This window comes from Geotrypetes seraphini, chromosome 2 (genome assembly GCF_902459505.1).
Source record: "Geotrypetes seraphini chromosome 2, aGeoSer1.1, whole genome shotgun sequence".
Classification (NCBI taxonomy): Eukaryota; Metazoa; Chordata; class Amphibia; order Gymnophiona; family Dermophiidae; genus Geotrypetes; species Geotrypetes seraphini.
In genome coordinates, this window is record NC_047085.1 from 46,293,745 (window position 1) to 46,314,510 (window position 20,766).

Genomic DNA, 20,766 nt, shown 5'->3' on the forward strand with positions numbered 1-20,766 from the left:
TTTAAATCAGATAACATATGTCCCAAAGGTGCCATATAGACATTGAACAGAGAAGAAGAGAGAGGGGACTCTGCAGGGATTACACCAGGAATGGGAAAAGGTTCCTTCGCTGTGGACCTGGTAAGTGCAGTTTTTTAAGAAGCCTGTAAACCAGGTTAGGACCTGTCCAGAGATGCCAATAGAATTGAGGCATCCGAGCAGAATGTCATGGTCGACAAGATCAAAGGCACTGCTCAAGTCAAATTGAAGTACCAGTGCGCTTTTTCCCCAGGGAGAATAGATGGAGGAGGTAATCTGTCAGTGAGGCTAAGACTGTTTCCGTACTGTAATTTGTGCGAAATCTTGACTGAGAATCGTGAAGAATGTTGAACTTCTCTAAGTATTTCATGAGATCAAGGTTAACTAGGCCTTCCATTGGTTTGAGGAAAAGAGGTATGTTGACAATGGGTCTGTAGTTGGCAACCGAAGTGACTGGCTCCTTGGAGTTTTTGATAATAGGCGTTATGAAAATGTGACCGAGTTCTAATGGGAAGTAGCCGGTGGACAAACAAAAAGTAGCCCAGTTGAAAAGTTCAGCTTTAAATGGGAGGGGGGCTGTTTTCATGATAGTTGGTGGGCAGTTATCTAGTAGGCAGCTGGATTTAGGATATTTAGAGTACAGCTTGAGGAATTGGTTCCAGTCTGGGTTTTCAAAATGATTCCAGGTTATGTCTGCAGTTGAGCCATCATTTCCTAGGGCAGATAGATTGATAGATAGGTCTATGCTTGTAGCTGTAAGGGACGTTTTCAGTTTACGAATTTTTGAAGCGAAGTAGTTGGCTAGGATTGAAGCAGAGGGTGGGAGATCTGTCGGAGAACGTTTATGTAGCTCAATATCAAATAACGAATTGACAATTCTGAAGAGTTCTTTGCTATTCAGCGAAGGAGAGTTAATTGATTGGGAATAATGTTTACAGCGCTTTTCTTTAATCATTCGTTTGTACTCTTTAACTTTTAGTCGCCAGGTGAATCTGTCCTGGTCTTTTCCTGATTTATACCATGTTCTTTCCAGTTTATGGACTTCTCGTTTTAGTGCCAGTAGATCAGCATCGTACCAGCAGGCTGTTACACGGTGTCTTTTCTTGCAAACTTTCAATGGTGCAATATCATTTAGAACCTGATTGCTGAAATTTTTCCATCCTAGGATGACGTTTGGATCAAAGTCAGGAATGGATGTTAACCTATAGTGCGACCAAAATTCTGCCGGGTTTAGTTGTCCTCTTGTCCAGATCGTTTTCTCTCTGTGATTGATCCTTGGTGTCCTTTTGGGTGGTTTCTTGGTCCAGTGTAATTCAAAATTACATAGGAGGTGGTCTGACCAAGGGGTGTTGGCCCAGGTTTCACTTTTAAAACTTATGCTGGGGGTAGTAGGAGCATTGGTAAGAAATGTGATTAAGTCTAGGTGGTGACCTTTCCTGTGGGTTTTAGTCGGAGGTGGTTAGGAAAAGCCTAGAGATGTGAGGAAGGAGAGTAGATCTGCTAGGTTGGAATTCTCATCCTGCTCGAGGTGTAAATTAACATCACTGGCTAGGAGATTGTAGGCGCCGGCTACCGAGTTAGTAAGGAGGAATTCGTAGAGGTCTTTTATTAGGTTCCATTTGTTAGGGGGCATGTAAAATACCGTAACGATCAAATAATCTTTGCAGTCCTCTTTGGATATTTTGCAAGTGAGAATTTCCAGATCGTTGGTTAGTTTAGAGTCAAGTATTTGAAACTCAAAGTGATCTTGGAGAATTATTGCTAGACCATCTCCTCTTTTTGAGTTTCTTGATAGAGGAATAATTTTGTAATCGAATGGTAGTATATCACCAATGATTGCATCTTGGTCAGAAATTAGTCATGTTTCGGTTAAAAGTAGGATGTCTAGGTGTGTTTTTTCCAGCCAGTCTTTGACCAATTGAGCTTTGTTTCTAACTGAACGGATGTTCAGATATGCTCCCGAGATGGTGTACTGTTCCGAGGGAGTTGAGGGCTCAGCACATTGTAAGTTTTTTAGGGATCGTTTTCTTTTGTGCGATGGTCTAGAGCAGTGGTCTCAAACTCAAACCCTTTGCAGGGCCACTATTTGGATTTGTAGGTACTTGGAGGGCCACAGAAAAAATAGTTAAAGTCTTATTAAAGAAATGACAATTTTGCATGAGGTAAAACTCTTTATAATTTATAAATCTTCCCCCCCCCCCCCACAAAGGCCTGCATGTTCCCCCTTTCTTTGCAGCATCCTCCAGCTTCCCTCCTGGCCTCCCAGTCTTAGTTTCAGCTAATTACCACAGCCTGCAGAGAGGATCGCCAGTGCTGTAGCATTCCATGCAGGTTACCATCAGCATCCGCAGCATGTTCCCTCTGCTGCGGTCCCGCCCCTCTTCTGACATCAGGGGCAGGATCGCGGCAGAGGGAACGTGCTGCTGAGGACGACGGCAGCCTACAAGGATCGCTACAGCACCAGCAATCCTCTCTGCAGGCTGCAGTAATTATCTGAAGGTAAGAGTGGAGGCCAGGGGGGAAGCCGGAGGATGCTGCAAAGAGCGGGCAGCACTAGTACAGATCGTGGGCCGTAAAATAGTACTTGGTGGGCTGCATGTGGCCCCCGGACCGCCAGTTTGAGACCACTGGTCTAGAGGAATGGCGGGTGGCATTAACCACGGTGATTGGGAAGAGACCTGTTTCCATGCAGTCGTGGAGGACACGAGGGGGGCGAAGAGACTTTTCAGGCCCAGTGATTCTATCCCATGTGAAGTAGGTTGGGATCGGTTCAAAAGCTAGGGCTCTTGAGACCCAATTTCTCGTACTAAGCAAGTAGAGAAAGAGAAGGGCTATCAACTTTCCTGTAAAGTCGGCCATGTGGTTAAAAGAGGGATTTAAAGTGAGTGAGACTAAGGCCAGCAGATCGAAGGGAAGTGGAGCAGGCTGTATTTTGTGTAGAGAGGGGGACAATTAGCTTCTCTACGCTCACTGAGCTGGTGGGAAAGACAGCCAAACGTTAGGTCAGGATTAGAAGAAGGAGACCGGGCGTCCCGCTAATGGGAGGAGGAGCTGGTAGTTGGCGGACCCTGCAAGAACTTATTGGATTAACCAGTCATGAAAAACTTAGTATAAACGAGTCTGGATTCAAGATGGCTGCTGCCTATGCGATCGGGTAACACACACCCAACCTGAGCTCACCGATTATTTTGATTTCTTGCTGGTGACAGTTGTTTCCAGCCTAACTACGTTCCTACCTGGACGCGATGCCGAAAAGGAGAGGCCGGAGCACTGCTGGTGCCTCGCGGTGCTCAGGAGGGCCGACTATTGGCAACATCGAGGACTTGCTCCGGAGGATGCAGGGAGCTGCGTCTACAACTCTGGAGGTCAGCCCGCTGAGGATCCCAGGTGTGGGTGAGACCGGCAGGATTTCTCTTGGGCCAGATACCACTCTCAGCCCGGAGATTAGAGCACCGCCTCCTCCACCACAGTCAGCCAGTTCTCCCAGAGGCGAGGAAACCCCAAAGGAAGGGGTGGTCCTATCCCCAGAGGCAGATGATTCAACATCAGGGAGCCTGGGAATGGAGATCCCGGTTCGGGCAATCTCTGAAGAGGACTCTGTGGATATTACAGCAGCAGGAGGAGGTTTGATCCAGAAGGAACATAGCCATGGAAATCTTAAGGAAGGTGAGAGACTATGCACTTCAATACAAGTTTCTTTTTGGGATAGGCCTGCTGAAGTGATCTTAGAAGCCCTTTGGGACCTGGTAGCAAATTTTGGGAAGACAATTAGCCCTAATTTCCAACAAATTGAAAATAAATTGATTCATCATTCAGAAGAGCTAGAAAAATTAAAAATGGATATGACTTCTTCAAAAAATATACTTCAAAAGACTCAGCAGGATATGGTTTCAGTAAAACAACTCCAGGAAACTATAATTAATGATAACTTGAATCTTAGAGGAAAAGTAGAGTCATTAGAGAACCATGTGCGTATTAATAACTTTGAGACTGATACATTTTCCAAGAGTAACTATGGTTACACCTAGAGACATGCTTAGGAGATATTTAACAGAAATTTTGGAAGTTCCGGAGGGAAATCTTCCACCATTCTCTCAGGTGTATTATCTCCCTAACAAAACTCTGCATCAACAGCAACCTGAACCTACTGAAGGACAAGTATTGAATATTACTGAAATTTTGGAGAAATCAGATACGGAGGTGGCAACACCAGCAACATTAGTTGTTACATTGGCTCTTTCTATTGATAAGTCATGGTTATTGAGACTATTTCTTAAGAATAAACAGAAGGAATTCCTTGGTTGTAAAATTCAAATGTTCCCTGATGTTTCAAGGGAAACGCAAAAACGTAGGCGTGATTTCCTTCTTTTAAAACCAGGGGTCATCTCACTAGGAGCTACATTTTATTAAAGATACCCTTGTAAGTGCATTGTTTAGTATCATTCAACTAAATATGTATTCTTGGAGCCTCAACAATTGACTAATTTTGTGGCTATGTTCCGTCTGGACAAGGATAAACTTCAATCTTGAGCTCTAAAAGGAAAATAGTAGCTCCATTCCCGATGTATAGAACAGCATTACTTTGATGTATTGATTATATTTCTTTCTATTTAGCTTGCCAGTATAATTCTTGGATCTAAAGAGGACTTGAGCTAATTTCACCATAATAATTGATTAATATGCTTTGGTTAAATTTGCTTTCTGTACAAGTTATACTTGATAATATATTAAAATAAATAAAAATACTTAAATATTAAAAAAAAACAACTTAGTATAAACTTAGGATAGGCTGGAGACATGCAGGTACTTAATAAATTATCCAGACATGCCGGTAGTAAGTTGTCTAGTCAAGCTGGAGTCGTACATACAGATTAACTGGGGTCATGCAAGTACTTAATATATTAACCAGACATGACAGTACTTAAGCTATACAGACATGCAAATACTTATCAGCTTGACAGGTCTGAGACTCGGGGGAGATGACTTAGAATAACTTAGAATTAGCTGGAGACATGCAAGTACTTAATATATTATTATTATTATCGAGACATGTGAGAACTTAAGTTATCTAGCCTAGCTGGAGTCATGCAAACAGGTTAATTGGAGTCATGCGAGTACTTAATATCTTATCCGGATGTGCCAGTACTTGAGTTTTCCAGACATGCAAATACTTATCAGCTTGTCCGGTCAGAGATTCCGGGGAGATCTTATAGAGCTGGAGGTAGGAATGTTCGAAACAGGCAGTCGGTAGCAGGCTCCCACACCCGTAGATGGGTCACGTAGGGCGGAACCTGGTAGTTGGGTAGAAGGTGTCTCTTCTTTTTGCTCCGCTCAGTTGCTACACAAAGGCGCATTCTAAGGCACGCGCCATTCAGCTGCAGCAAATTTAAGAGCTCCAGGCAGATTCTGGGGGGCGGAGCGCGCTCACACGCCCAGCCCAGCAGGAAGGCAGACGGTCTTGGGGCCCTGTGGGTCGTTGGTTTCGGCGCGGGTTGCCGGTATCGGTGGGAGCGAGGCTGGGCAGCAAAACTGATGATGATCAAATTTCAAATGATCAAATTTCCTCTTATTGTTTATGATTTTAATGGAAGAATTCTGGATAATTTGCAGGATCCTAATTTCTTTTTTGATGATTCCTTTGTATAAAGCGTTACAGTAGTCAATACAAGAAATTACTAACAAGTGAATGAGAATGTTAAGTGCGGAGGGGTCTAGCAGTTTAGTGAGTGAATGAATCATCCGTAAACAATGAAAGCATTTTTGAACAATTGATCCTATCGGTTCGTGATATGATAATTTTCCATCGAAGATTAGTCCCAGTAATTTAATTGATTACACTGTTTGGATTGGGTAGATTCTAGCTCAATCGGACTGGATAAAGTTAACCCTTCCTTGATGGGGAAAATCATTGATTTCGATTTGCTGGTGTTTAGTGACAGCATATTTGAGCTCAACCAGCTACTGATTTTCATTAGTTTTTGGTTGAAAATGGATATATCATTTGGGTTGTCCAGATCGATAGGGTGTATATCATCCACATAGGCGAATACAGTAAATCTGATGGATTGGCCAAGTGTAATCAATTGAGCTAAGAAAATGTTAAATAATAATGGGGAAAGGATAGAGCCCTGTGGAATGCCAAAGTCAAGTAGAAAGGAATCTGAGGATGAACCATTAAAAAGAACTGATGAAGCCCGATCGTTAAAGTAGGAAATAAACCATGCTAAGACTTGACCGGTTATGATTATTTCCTTCAGATGATGTAATAATAAGTGATGATCTATTGTGTCAAAGGTGGAGGTTAAGTCAAGAGAGATGAGAAGAATGGATTTATGATGATCCAGATGGTAAATGATATTTGTGATTAAATCTATCAGTGAAAGTTTCATTGAATGATGCCTACGAAATCCTGTCTGGTTTGGATGAAGCACATTGGGTTTCTCTATAAAGTCTAAAATTTGAGAGACTACTTTCTCGATAAGCTTTGCTAGGAACAGAATGTTAGAAATTGGTCTATTATTGGAGGGATTTAATGTGTTTCCTTCCAGATTTTTGGTAAAGCACTAGTAGTAACACTTGAGGCAAATAAGTCAAGGATGTGTGGGCCGAATATTGAAAAAAATCATTTCAAAATAAAGGGGGGATGATTTCTAAACAAAACCCCTTTAATATTTATAGCTTTTTGAATATCTGAGAGTGTAGGAAGAGTAAAGTGAGAGCACTTAGAGGATGGTAGAGTAAATTGATCATGTTCCTTTGTAAGATCTGGAGAGCCTACTTGAGCAACCTGTGAAAGTAATGATCTAATTTTCTTTATTTTGTCATTAGAGTGCCAATTCCTGTGCACATGGATATTGTGTTAAATCAAAGTTTTGATCCTTTTTTGTAGTCAAAGAACATAACACTGCAAAAAGGGCACTAGTGTTTTTAGTGTTTAAAATTATTTTAGAATAGTAATTTATTTTTACTTGTATAATTTTAGATCTATAAAAGGCTGCGTGATCCTTATATCTATAGAGATTGGCCATGGATTTTGTACGCCTCTATTTCCTTTTCAGGGAGCAAAGCTGTTTCTTAATTAATTTAAGGTCTGCTGAATACCATGGGTTTTTGTGTTTTCGATTTGATATTAATTTGGTTTGGAAGAGGGGGCCAGGTTGTCTAAAAGAGTAGTTAAGGAATTATTCCAGCTAGCGATTTTGTCATCCAAAGAAGAATCAGGGGAAACTTCACTGTTCAGTTTAAAGAAGAATTTGCTGTAGTCTCTAAACTTGATTAATTTAGGCTTGTGTGTTAATAGTTTAGGTGTAGAATGGTGAGCAAAAATAATTAAAGAATGATTTGACCAAAGTACTACTACATTTGATGTTAGTGAGAATTCAGAACTTATGAACATAAGAGATGCCGCAGCTGGGTCAGACCAGTGGTACATCATGCCCAGCAGTCCGCTCACGTGGCGGCCCTTTTGCTCGAAGACCAGTGCCCTAACTGAGACTAGCCCTACCAGCGTACATCCTTGTTCAGTAGGAACTTGTCTAACTTTGTCTTAAATCCCTGGAGGGTGTTTTCCCCTATGACAGCCTCCGGGAGAGCGTTCCAGTTTTCCACCACTCTCTGGGTGAAGAAGAACTTCCTTACATTTGTACAGAATCTATCCCCTTTCAACTTTAGAGAGTGCCCTCTCGTTCTCCCTACCTTGGAGAGGGTGAACAACCTGTCCTTATCTACTAAGTCTATCCCCTTCAGTATCTTGAATGTTTCGATCCCCTCTTAATCTCCTCTAAAGTTTCAGTGGATGAGAAGCCTAGATTCTCTAAACTGTCGCTGTATGGCAGCTCCTCCAACCCCTTAACCATCTTAGTCGCTCTTCTCTGGACCCTTTCGAGTAGTACCATGTCCTTCTTCATGTACGGCGACCAGTGTTGTACGCAGTACTCCAGGTGAGGGTGCGCCATGGCCCGGTACAGCGGCATGATAACCTTCTCCGATCTGTTTGTGATCCCCTTCTTTATCATTCCTAACATTCTGTTCACCCTTTTCGCCGCCGCCGCACATTGTGTAGACGGCTTCATCGACTTGTCGATCAGAACTCCCAAGTCCCTTTCCTGGGCGGTCTCTCCAAGTACCGCCCCGGACATCCTGTATTCGTGCCTGGGATTTTTGTTACCGACATGCATCACTTTACACTTATCCATGTTGAATCTCATCTGCCATGTCGATGCCCATTCCTCGAGCCTGGTTATGTCACATTGTAGATCTTCGCAATCCCCCTGCGTCTTCACTACTCTGAATAACTTGGTGTCATCCACAAATTTAATCACCTCGCTCATCGTATCTATGTCCAGATCGTTTATAAAGATGTTGAAGAGTCCGGGAACAAGCACCGAGCCCTGCGGCACCCCACTGGTGGTGCTCTTCCAGTCCGAGTATTGCCCATTTACCCCCACTCGCTATTTCCTATGCTCCAGCCAGTTTTTTTATCCACGTGAGTATTTTTCCCTCGATTCCATGGCTCGCAATTTTCAGAAGTAGTCGTTCATGCGGAACCTTGTCAAACACCTTCTGAAAGTCCAGATATACAATATGGGTGGTGGAATAAGGATAATATTTAAGATGTGTCCTGCTTTGTGTGTTGGGCTAAATATTATTGGAGATAGATTTAAGTTGGTAAAGAGAGTAGTCATTTTCAATGAATTAGTGTTGCCATGGTCCTCGAAGTGTATGTTGAAGTCTCCGAGGATAATCGGATTGGCGGTTGATGTGCAAAATTCAAAGATAGTAGATTGAACTTGTGTTAAGTTATCACGACTACTAGGGGGAGGAAGAAGATAAAGGAGTAAGCAATCAAAAGTGGGGTTTGCTTTAAACTTGAATTGGATGAACTCCAATGGACTTTTACGAGGGGAAAATTTGAGATTAGAGACAAATTCTGATTGGTGAACAATTGCTACTCCTCCACCTCTTTTACCTTCACGATGGTTGTAATGATAAGTAAAACTGGGAGGGCAAGAGAAAGCCAAATATGCTTCTTCGCTATTACGTAGCCAAGTTTCGGTAATGCAAAGGAGATCTAAATTGTTTTGAATAATGATGTCATGAAGTAAATGGTATTTAGACTTCAGTGATCTAGAATTGATTAAACCTATATTGGTCTTACTGACCTGAGAGTAGCTTGAGCTTCAACTTGAATTAAGTTAGAGGATGCCGTCAGATGAGTTTCTACTTTTTTAAGTTAGGGGATGCCATTGGATGACAAGGAGAGTGCTTATGTTGGTAAGTTGGTCGATGCCCCTAGATTACTGGGATCTCTGAGATGGAAATGACCATAAAGGCGTTGGAGGTGGAGGAAAATAAAGATGAAGAATTGGTTGATAAATTGGGTGAAGGGGGCAGGAACAAGAGAGGCAAGAATCAGAGAGAAATGAATCACTGAAAGTGGGTGGGGTCTGCAGCGGCAGTATTTAAAAGAACAGCTGAGAGACTATTCAAAGACAGATAGTAAAGGTTCCAGTTCAAAAGCAGTTTGTATTCAGCGTGAGAGTGAAAGCATGAGACAATCAATGGGAGGTGTGCAAGGAGGAAACCTTTGCTCTCTTAAGAGAAACATCAAGGCCAGACTGAAGTTTGCCAGAGAGAACGTAGACAAACACCAGGACTTCTGGAATAGTGTTCTATGGACAGATGAGTCTAAAATTGAATTATTTTGACACCAGAAAAGAGGACACGTTTGGCGTACACCAAATACCAACTGTGAAGTATGGAGGTGGAAGTGTCATGGTTTGGAGATGCTTTGCTGTAGCAGGACCTAGCCATCTCACCATCATATAATCCACCATGAATTCTACCATGTATCAGAGGGTGCTTGAGGAACATGTGATTAAAGCTGAAGCGGAACTGAACCCTACAACATGACAATGACCCAAAACATACCAGTAAATTCACCAAGGACTGGCTGAAAACTAAGAAATGGAGAGTCCTGGAGTGGCCGAGTCAAATCCCTGATCTTAATCCCATTGAGATGCTGTGGGGTGATCTGAAACGGGCTGTACATGCAAGAAACTCTTCAAACATCTCACAGCTGAAAGAATTCTGCATTGGGGAGTAGGCTAAACTTTCCTCGGACCGATGTCAGAGACTGGTAGATGGCTACAAGAAGTGTCTCATTGCAGTTATTTCAGCCAAAGCTATTAGGGTGTAGGGTGTCCTAATTTATTCCTCAGTTAGAATACACATTATTGTGGATATCTTTTGTTTCATGAGTAAATCAAGGAAAATTTTTGTTGTTTTCCTGTAATTACATCACTTTCTTTTCCAGAGATAAATTTAAAAAATTTGACATCAATATGTGAACATTTCTTAAGAAAGAATTGAATATTTCATGGAGTGTCCTAATTTTTTCACATGACTGTATATAACTATAATGGACCATCAAATATGAGAATCATACATCTGTATAGCCAGCATTTAGTTATAACTGGTTCTCAGTTTTCATCATCAGTCCAATCAAATGAAATTTGATTGTGCATTTGTGCAAACAACCATAGGAGCCAACTTTTCAAAATGATTGGGGGTACTTAAAAGCCCCGTTCCCAGACTCCGCCCAACTCCATCTCTGACTCCACGATAACATACACATGATATAATCTTATTAATAATACATAATAGTTAACCACAAAATTAAACTACACTATGGGCTCCTTTTACAAAGGTGCGCTAGCGTTTTTAACGCACGCACCGTATTAGCGCTCGCTATAGGACGCACTAGCCATAAATCTACCACCTGCTCAAAAGGAGGCGGTAGCGGCTAGTACATGTGGCAATTTAGCACGTGCTATTGCGCGTGTTAAGGCCCTAGTGCGCCTTTGTAAAAGGAGCCCTATGCTTCTCAACATTCTTTCCTACCAGGACATCTGGCCTTGGTCACACATGCAGAACACAAAAAACCACTGTGCAAATACAGGACCACAAACTAAAAGTACTAACATAACACAAACTAAACCCTAAGATGTCAGACTCTGCATGCAATATAACACCAGAGAAATTGAAAGAAATTAATTTATTCCTGAACAGTACAAAATATAGATAGCAGATATAAATTCTCAAAACTTTCACATTTCAGTCCCTAAATTAAAAATAAAATCATATGCCCTACCTTTGTTGTCTGGTGATTTTATTTTTCTCATTATCTTTTCCCAGTTTCTGGTTGAGCTTCCTTCTGTCTATGCTCTTAACTGTTTCCAAGACCACCTTATCCATATTTGTTTCCAAGACCACCTTATCCATATTTGCTGTTTTTCTCTCTTTCTTCACTTTCTGTCCTACATACTTTCTGTTCTTTCGATAATCGGTCGATCTTCAGGAATCTTCAGAGTTCCAGCCAGGTAATGTAACCTTTGCTGGTGCAATCGTCATTGATTCCACTTCATTTTTCTAATTTATCCTGTTTTTGTGCAAATTTGGTGCTATTTATCTAAGCAGCTAACTAAATATAAATAGGACAGTTTTGCTTATTAATGTCAAAGGTTACTTATCTTTAACAGTTGCTTATCTTTGACTTATCTTTAACAGTTATACCTCCGACGTGTGTCACGTTTCAAATATTTTCTTCAAGGAATAAGGTGACAATTTATGTTTCCTTCCAAGAGGTCATCCCGTTTTGCATTGCTAGTCAAAATTAAACTACAGTATGCTTCTCAACATTCATTTCACGCAGCTGACTAGCAATGCAAAATGGGATGACCTCTTGGAAGGAACCAAGGACTGGCTGAAAACTAAGAAATGGAGAGTCCAGAGTCAAATCCCTGATCTTAATCCCATTAAGATGCTGTGGGAAATATAATTTAAATATATTAGAAGATATTTATGTGTAGTTGTTTGCATAGGCGCCAGCTCTGGGGATGCTGTGAGTGCCTGAGCACCCCCAGTATTTTTGGGACTTCACATGACCGGGGCTTGCATCCAGTCCGGGAATCTCTTCCCCTTCTGCCCATCTTCCTTGCTTCCCCTCACCTTCCCAGTCTCCTTTCAAAGTCAAAGCTTGTTTTTTGGAGGGGCCCTGGTGCGGTAGCCATTCTCACAAGCTGCCAGTGCTATGCTGAAGCTTTCCCTTTGCCATGATGCGCCCCCGATGCAACTTCCTGTTTCTGTCTGGGCGGATCACGGCAGAGGGAAAGTTTTGGAGCAGCGCCAGCAGCTTGTGAGAATGACTGCTGCTCTGGAGCCCCTCCAAAAAATAAACTTTGACTTTGAAAGGAGACCAAGAAGGGGAAGGGAGGGAGAGGGACAGAAGGAGAATAGATTCCTGGACTGGCGTCGGCCCCGGTCATGTGAGGTCCCAAAAATATTGGGGGTGCTCAGACACCCACAGCTTCCACAGAGCTGGTACCTATGTAAACAACTACATAGAAGAAGTTTTGTCAGCTGGAAACCCGAAGTTGTAATGCTGTTGTACAGGTCCATGGTGACACCTCATCTGGAATATTGTATTCAATTTTGGAGGCCACATTATCAAAAGGATGTGCTGAGAGTGAAGTCGGTTCAGCGAATGGCCACCAGGATGGTCTCAGGACTCAAGGATCTCCCATATGAGGAATGTCTAGGTAAGTTACAGCTATACTCTCGAGGAATGCAGAGAGAGGGGAGATAAGATAGAGACGTTCAAATATGTAACTGGCTGTATTGAGGTAGAAGAAGATATCTTTTTTCTTACAGGGCCTAGGGCAACAAGAGGGCATCCGTTGAAACTCAGGGGTGGGAGATTTCATAGCAACACTAGGAAGTATTTCTTCATTGAAAGGGTGGTTGATCGTTGGAATGATCTTCCACTTCAGGTAATTAAGGCAAGCAACGTGCTCAATTTTAAGAAAAAATGGTTTAAGCATGTGGGTTCACTTCGTGGAAGTGCTTAGGGGGGAGGGTCCTTAGAGTGGGCAGACTTGTTGGGCCAGTGGCCCTTTTCTGCCGTCATATTCTATGTTTCTATATAAATATCCCCTAATATATTTTAGGTTCAAACAATTTTTATTGATGCAAACACAGCAAATACAACACCAGCGCACCCCAAAGGTACACAGTACAAATAATAATGCATCATATAAAATAATAGAACAAGCATATACAATAAAAGAGTAACATCAACCAAACTCCCTCCCCTTCCTTCATGTGTGTCATTCTAGACAAGCAGATTATCTCCCCATGGCTCCGAGCTAAGTGCAGCAGGCATCCACTCCAGATATTTTCTGCAATCCTTTTGCTTCACTGGGAGCTCTACTGCTACCTGCAGTTTTTCTTTTCTGCACGTGAGCCAGAAGGAGTGTTTCTATTATGCTCTTCCTTTTTTATTATTCGGTCTTTTTTATTTTATTCGGTGCTTTCAGTGCTCAGCGCTTTTACCTTGGTTTTCAGCTCTGTCTGCGTATAGAGGAAGCAGACTGCAGTCTGTAGCTGACAGGCCAATCCCTGGAGCCAGCCTGCACAAGTATTTTTGGAGCTTGGGCTCGTCCCCGCGTTTTATCCTCACCTACTGTTTAGCAGGGGTTCACATGCAGGCTGTTAAGCATCAGTTAGGAGGCTTAGTGGTGTCCCAGGGCACCAGTTGCAATTTTTTTTTTTTGCCCCCCCCCATTCTGTTGGCACATCTGTCGATCCACAGGGATGGGTATACAAGACACTGTGTCTGACTGGTAGCCCAAAGATCAGTGTTGAAGAGGCATTCCCAGCATGAGGCAGTGATTCTTCTCATTTCCAGGCAGGCTGCAGCACATTGTTAGCACAGGTCACACTGAGTAAAGCTGTTACAGCTTAGGAGGTGAATTGGGGGAGGAGGAGGGTTGAAAAACAAGGTTTGAAGGTTTGCCTGTGCTTCCCCCATCTAAAAAAAAAAATCCTAAATTTGCTGTTTTTTAAAGTTTGATGTGTTGGTTTTTTTTTTTTTAGTGATTTTAGATTTGAAAATCCTGACGGCAGCCATCTTAGATTTTTAGTGATCTTTTTTTCAAAAGTTTCTTGCACGTCCAAAACTTCAATTTTTGCCTCAGGAGCATCTTTGTGCTACGCGGTGTGGACCGGAGAGGTGGGAGTGACTTGCTTAACCTCTCTGTGTACTAAGATGATAAAAAGGGCAGCTAGCCTGTTGGGGTGGCCATCTTTGTTTTTGGGGTCTGAAAATGGTGACTGTTCCACAGGTAAGGATGTGCATGCCCCTCTCTGCCCAAAAAACGCAAAGTAGAGTCATCACGGGGTGACTCAGTGCTCCCTGGTCCGAATTTCAGAAATTTTTATGGAAAGCCTTTTATGAGACAGGTAGAAACACAGAGCAGACCAATGATATCAAGAAGACTGCAATATATTAGATAAATCAAACCCAACGTGGCCACTTTATCGTGCCAAAGAAAGGCTCCGACGATTGGAAACCCATTCTGGGCCTTACTCGCATAAATGCAACACTCAAAGTTCCGTGCTTTCACATGGGGACGGTTTGATCTGTCATAGGAGTGGTGACCTCAGGAGAATTCCTAGCCTCTCTTGATCTGACAGAGGCCTATTTGCATATACCTATTTTCCGAGACCACAGAAAGTTTCACAGATTTCATGTGCTGGAAAATCATTATCAATTTTTAGCTCTACCCTTTGGCATAGCAACAGCTCCTTGCACCTTCACCAAAGTGATTGTTGTGGTAGCAGCTCACCTGCGCAAGTTGGGGCTGCAGGTGCATCCCTACCTGGACGACTGGCTGATCAGAGCCCCCTTGTTGTCCGAGGGTTGGCACACAGTTTATCAAGTGATCCGAGTCCTGGAGGGTCTGAGTTAGATTGTAAATTACTGGAAGAGCAATTTGGCGCCAACTCAATCCCTGGAGTACCTGGAAGCCTTATTCAACACGGTAGCCAGCCTAGTCCATCTTCCAGAGGCATGCAGATTGTGCTCTCAGATTTCTTGTCTCCTGGACAAAGCAACTCTGTCAGCATGACTATCTTCCAAGTCCTGGGATCCATGGCAGCCACTACTCTCACGCTGGTCTCCACAGATGGGCACGTTACAGAAGTGTCTACTCTGGACACTGGAAGCTGGAGCCAGTATGGATTGGTGGCTCTATCCTCAATCCCTCTCCAAGAGTATACCTCTGTGGATTGCTTCTTGGGTGGTTGTAATGTCAGATGCCAGTATCCTGGGCTGTGATGTCCATTGCAACCACCAACCCATTCGGCGGCATTGGACACCCTCTCAGAAATAGTGGTCGATCAACAGACTAGAGCTGCATTCCATTCGGTTAGCTCTGGTGAAATTGCAGAAGACTCTCAAAGGTCAAGCAGTCTGAGTCTTCTCCAACAATGCTACAGCAGTGACATATGTCAGTCGACAGGGAGGCACAAAGAGTGCACTTCTATGTCTGGAAGTTCACATGCTCTTTCACTGGGCGGAGTGTCACTTCAGGTGCTATCAACAGTGAATGTCGTAGGCGTGAACAGTGTTCAAGCTGACTTTCTCGGTAGACAGACCTTGAATCTGAGTATGCTGTTGACAGCAGCATTACTGGCCATTGTTTAGCTAGGGCCATCCATGTTTTGACCTTATGGTGCTGGCAAAAAAACAAAAAGGCAGACAGATTCTTCAGTCAAAGATTCGATCCTGGAAGCAAGGGTCTAGATGCTCTAGTCCAGCCGTGGCTTCAGGTCATCCTGTTGTATTTCTTTTCTCCCTGGCCCATGATAATTGAGTCATTCAACGGATTGCATTGCATCAGGGAATAGTCATTCTAGTGGCTCCAGATTGACGATTGACCTTGCAGGCTGTGGTACGTAGATCTGATGTGTCTTTGAACAGGCTATGGCCTTCAGTTGCAGGTGCATCCAGACCGCTAGCAGGGTTCAGTATGCATGAAGGATCCAAATTGGTTTGCTCTTACAGCATGGCTCTTGAGCGAGAGGTGTTAGAGGTGGTCATTGCCACCCTTCTCAAGTCTTAAGAAGTCAAGTACAGTCTCTGCCTATGCTAAGGTGTGGAAGCGCCCACCCTTGGTGCGCCCAATGGTGATCCCTCCAAAACTCACCCAAAACTTACTGTACCCACCTAGACCCCACAGCAATAGCCCTTATGCCAGTAGAAGTCATCTTTATGTAGGTACAATAGGTTTTAGGTGGTTTTTGGAGGGCTCACCATACCATATAAACAGGTTATGGTGAAATGTGTATCTGGGACTTTTTAATGTGACATTCATTGCAGTACCCCCTAGAGCAGGGATGGGCAATCATGGTCCTCGATGACCATGGTTTTCAAAATTTCCGCAATAAATCTGCATGAGAATGATTTGCATACAATGGAAGCAGTCCATTTAAAATAATCTTGAGCATGTTCATTGTGGAAATCTTGAAAACCCAACTGGGTTGTGTCCTTCAAGGACTGTGATTGGTCACCCCTGCCGTAAAGTGCCCATCTGCTCTGCCGAGATGTGCTTGTGTGACCAGCTGAAGATGTCATTACAGGCTGGAATGTACTGTTCCTTTCACATGTTTGGGTGGTGGGAGGGGGTCAGTGACCACTGGGGAAGTAATGGGGGAGGGTCCTTTCAGTGATCATCTGTTCAGTTTGGGCACCTTTTTGACCCTTATTCATTTTTAAAACAGGTCTAGCCCCAAACATCTAAATGGTGCCCTGGACATTTTTTGTTTATTATCACTGCAAAATGTCTCAAGCCTTAAGCTCGCCCAAAACATGCCTTCAACATGTCCCCTTGGAATTTAGATGAACAATGAAAAACCAGTCTAGAAAGATGTCTAAAAAATAGGTTTTGAAAATAAAAATAAAAACATAAAAATACCACTTCATGCCATTTTTTAGACATTTTCTCTTTTGAAAATGAACCCTGTAACTACTAATTGGTTATACAGATGTATGATTCCCACATTTGATGGTCCACTATATACACATATGCATTTATGTGCCTTTCCTGCTTAGGTGCCCTGTTATACACTAAAATTGCCCTTTCTATGTTTACCAAAATGTTTTCTTTTTATAAATCAGGAACTTTTTCCTTCCTAGGTAACTCACTTTTGCTTACCTCAGCTTCTTCCATTGTTAAAACACACCACTTCTTACCTCCATGAAGTCTTTGAGTTTTATGAGGAGATTCTCACCTGCCGCTATCCTTACTCCTGTTTTAAGACGGTCTTTGTGGATGAAGCTTATGTTGAAGTAGCTGCATATGCCTCTATGAGTATTTTTAGGTTAGTAGTTATGTGTGCATCTAAAAGTTTTTTCTGTTATTGGTACTCTGAACCAACCCAGCAACAGAGGGTAACATTGTAGTCATATTTATTGAAGTGATTTAAACTGTCCAGTTTCAGATTTTATTGTACCAACAAATCATTAGATAGAGAATGACACGGGGAAAAAAATCTGTCCCCGTCACTGCACCGTCCCCGGCCCACAATCCCCTTCACCGCCCCGTCACCACCATTCCCTTCACCGCCCCGTCACCACCATCCCATTCACCGCCCTGTCACTGTCCCCGCAGCATCCATACAAGCCTCAGTACTACAATATTTAGCTTATTTCTTCCTTATAAATCAAAGTTTTGGCTGCTGAACTGGAGAAAGAGATGTTCAGCTGCCAGGGCTTTGTTTATAAATTTTTATCAACACAACTAATATACTACTTTATCCTGAAGCAAAAAAAAAAAGAAATAGAATTTTTTTTTCTACCTTTGTTGTCTGGTTTCTGCTTTCCTCATCTTCTCATTCAATTCTTTCCATCCACTGTCTCTCTTCTCTCTGCATCTTCCATTTGTTCTGTTACTGTGCCTCTCCCCTTCTCCCCCTTCCAAATTGGTCTGGCACCCTTCTTCCTTCCGCTTCCCCCCATAGTCTGGCATCTCTGTCTTCTTCCCTGCCAGCATCTTCTCCCCACTCTCTCTTCCCCATTTTCCTTCAGCGTCTTCTACCACTCTGTCTTCCCCATTTCCCTTCAGCGTCCTTCTCCCCCCTCTGTCTTCCCCATGTCCTTTCAGCATCCTTCTCCCCCTCTGTCTTTTCCATGTCCTTTCAGCATCCTTCTCCCCCCCCTCTGTCTTCCCCATGTCCTTTCAGTGTCCTTCTCCCCCTCTGTCTTCCCCATGTGCTTTCAGCATCCTTCTCCCCCCCTGTCTTCCCCATGTGCTTTCAGCATCCTTCTCTCCCCCTGTCTTCCCCATGTGCTTTCAGCATCCTTCTCCCCCCCTCCCCATCTTCCCCATGTGCTTTCAGCGTCCTTCTCCCCGCTTTCTGTTCCTTATTTCCATTCAGCATCTTCTCCCCACTCTGTCTTCCCCATGTCCTTTCAGCGTCCTTCTCCCCCCTCTGTATTCCCCATGTCCTTTCAGCGTCCTTCTTCCCCCTTTCTGTCATCCTCATGTGCTTTCAGCGTCTTTCTCCCCACTCCCTTCAACGTCTTTTCTTCTCCACCCCACATTTCCTCCTCCTTGCCCCTTACCTTCATGGCACTTTCATCCCCCCTCCCCTCTCCTCCCCCCCCCCCCCCCCGGTAACAGGCCTGGTGCGACAAACCTACCTGCCCTTTATCTGTGGCCGGCGATGTCTAAACTCCCTTCTTACAGCAGCCGGAGCATTGTAGTTGCATATGGCTGCCATAAAGGTCGTCTCTGATGCAACTTCCAGTTGCGTCATAGATGACCTTTACGGCAGCCACACGCAGCTTCAACGTTCTAGCGGCTGCTGTAAGAAGGCAATTTAGACTCGCGGCCATGAAGGTAAGGGGCAGGGAGGGAGAAAGGGAGCTGTTTCAACTTGGCGGCGGCAGTAAGGAGGGAGGGAGTGTGATAGATGACTATGCGCGTTCCCTCCCTTAACTGCGGGGACAAGGCCATTCACCGCTCCACAGCGGTGAATGGCCTTGTCCCTGTAGCCACGGTGGACACAGGTTTTTCCTTACTGTTGTGGCGGGTTACCTGCGGCTATCCGTGGCTAGCCGCGGGTAACAGCCACCGTGTCATTTTCTAATTGAAAGCTTGATATCTTGTTTATCCTCTAAGCTGAAAATATTTTGCTTAATTGCTCTGTGTGGCTAATATTTAGTAAATCTCTTGTTTGTCTTGATATCTGCTTTATGTCTCTCTGTGGGGGCTGGGTATTCAACAAAAAAGGTTGTAATATTGAAGCTAAGAACTTTTAACTTGATTAATCAAGCTAGCTATTCATTCTGTATTCTAGGTTTTTGAGATTGGTACTGGATTTTGATAGTGCCTCATAGTTTAGAAATCAGATTACTATGCTTATATTCCCTCCCTCCCTCCCTTCTCTATACCCACCCATCCCTAAGGTTGCTTTTTCTGTATATTTTATTTATTTATTTAAAACATTTCTTACCCGCTTAAACATAAGCTACTTACAAAATGCAATCATAATTATAAAAACATACATACATACAAAACATAGTACAGTATCTATCTCAACCTCAGACCTTCAACACCAGCATTCTTCAAAGCAAGGCTTGAGGGTCAGTGGCTGTGCCCATTCATACCTTGATTATGACATGGAGATGGTTTCCCATGGTTATCCATGGGAATGGGAACGGTGATGAATTTTGTCACCGTGTTATTCTCTAGCTCCTACATTATGAGCAGTAACACAGCCTTCAAGCATGAGTCCAGTCTGAGTATATGTAGAGGAGATGCAGTCCACTAGCCAAGTGGAGATGGTTCTCTTGGTAACAGGAAGTCCAAGTCCGTTGGGGTCGAAAGACACAAAGAGTTGAGGCTTAGTGTGATCCAAGTAGTATGCAAGAGGACATATACAGTCCAATGTGTGAAGAATTGCTTTACCAGAGCGAGAATGCGGCTTTGGGAAAAATACAGGCAGAACTATGGACTGGTTCAGATGAAATTCAAAGATGGCTTTCAGGAAGAATTTCGGATGTGTTCAGAGAACAATCCTATCATGGTAGAATCCTATATAGGGTGGATCCAAGACAAATGCCTGAAGTTCACTAACCCAGCATGCAACTATAAGGGCTATGAGGTATACCAATTTCTAAGTAAGATATTTGAATGAACAAGTCGAGTGTGATTCAAAGGGAAATTTCATAAGTATATAAGAACATACGAATTGCCGTTGCTGGGTCAGGCCAGTGGTCCATCGTGCCCAGCAGTCTGTTCCCGCGGCGGCCCTTAGGTCAAAGACCAATGACCTAACTGAGTTTAGCCTTACCTGCATATGTTCTGGTTCAGCAGGAACTTGTCTAACTTTGTCTTGAATCCCTGGAAGGTGTTTTCCCCTATAACAGACTCCGGAAGAGCATTCCAGATTTCTACTACTCTCTGGGTGAAGAAGAACGTTTGTCCCCTTTTAACTTTAGAGAGTGCCCTCTCGTTCTCCCTACCTTGGAGAGGGTGAACAACCTGTCTTTATCTACTAAGTCTATTTCCTTCATTTTCTTGAATGTTTTGATCATATCCTCTCTCAGTCTCCTCTTTTCAAGGGAGAAGAGGCCCAGTTTCTCTAGCCTTCATTGTACGGCAACTCCTCCAGTCCCTTAACCATTTTTGTCACTCTTCTCTGGACCCTTTCAAGTAGTACTATGTCATTTTTCATGTATGGCGACCAGGGTTGGACGCAGTATTCCAGGTGGGGGCGCACCATGGCCCGGTACATTGGCATGATAACCTTCTCAGATCTGTTTGTGATACCCTTCTTAATCATTCCTAGCATTCTGTTCACCCTTTTGGCTTCATTGACTTGTCTACAAGCACTCCCAAG

General features: G+C 43.3%; 1 protein-coding gene across 2 annotated transcripts in view; it reads left to right on the forward strand.

Moving 5' to 3' along the window:
• Positions 1 to 20,766, forward strand: part of TAF2 (TATA-box binding protein associated factor 2) — a 217,879-nt gene that overhangs the window by 48,091 nt on the left and 149,022 nt on the right. For both annotated transcript variants that reach the window (XM_033934551.1, XM_033934550.1), the window contains exon 7: positions 17,057 to 17,241. In XM_033934551.1, coding sequence (XP_033790442.1) covers positions 17,057 to 17,241 — 185 coding nt within the window. The remainder of the gene's footprint in view (positions 1 to 17,056; positions 17,242 to 20,766) is intronic.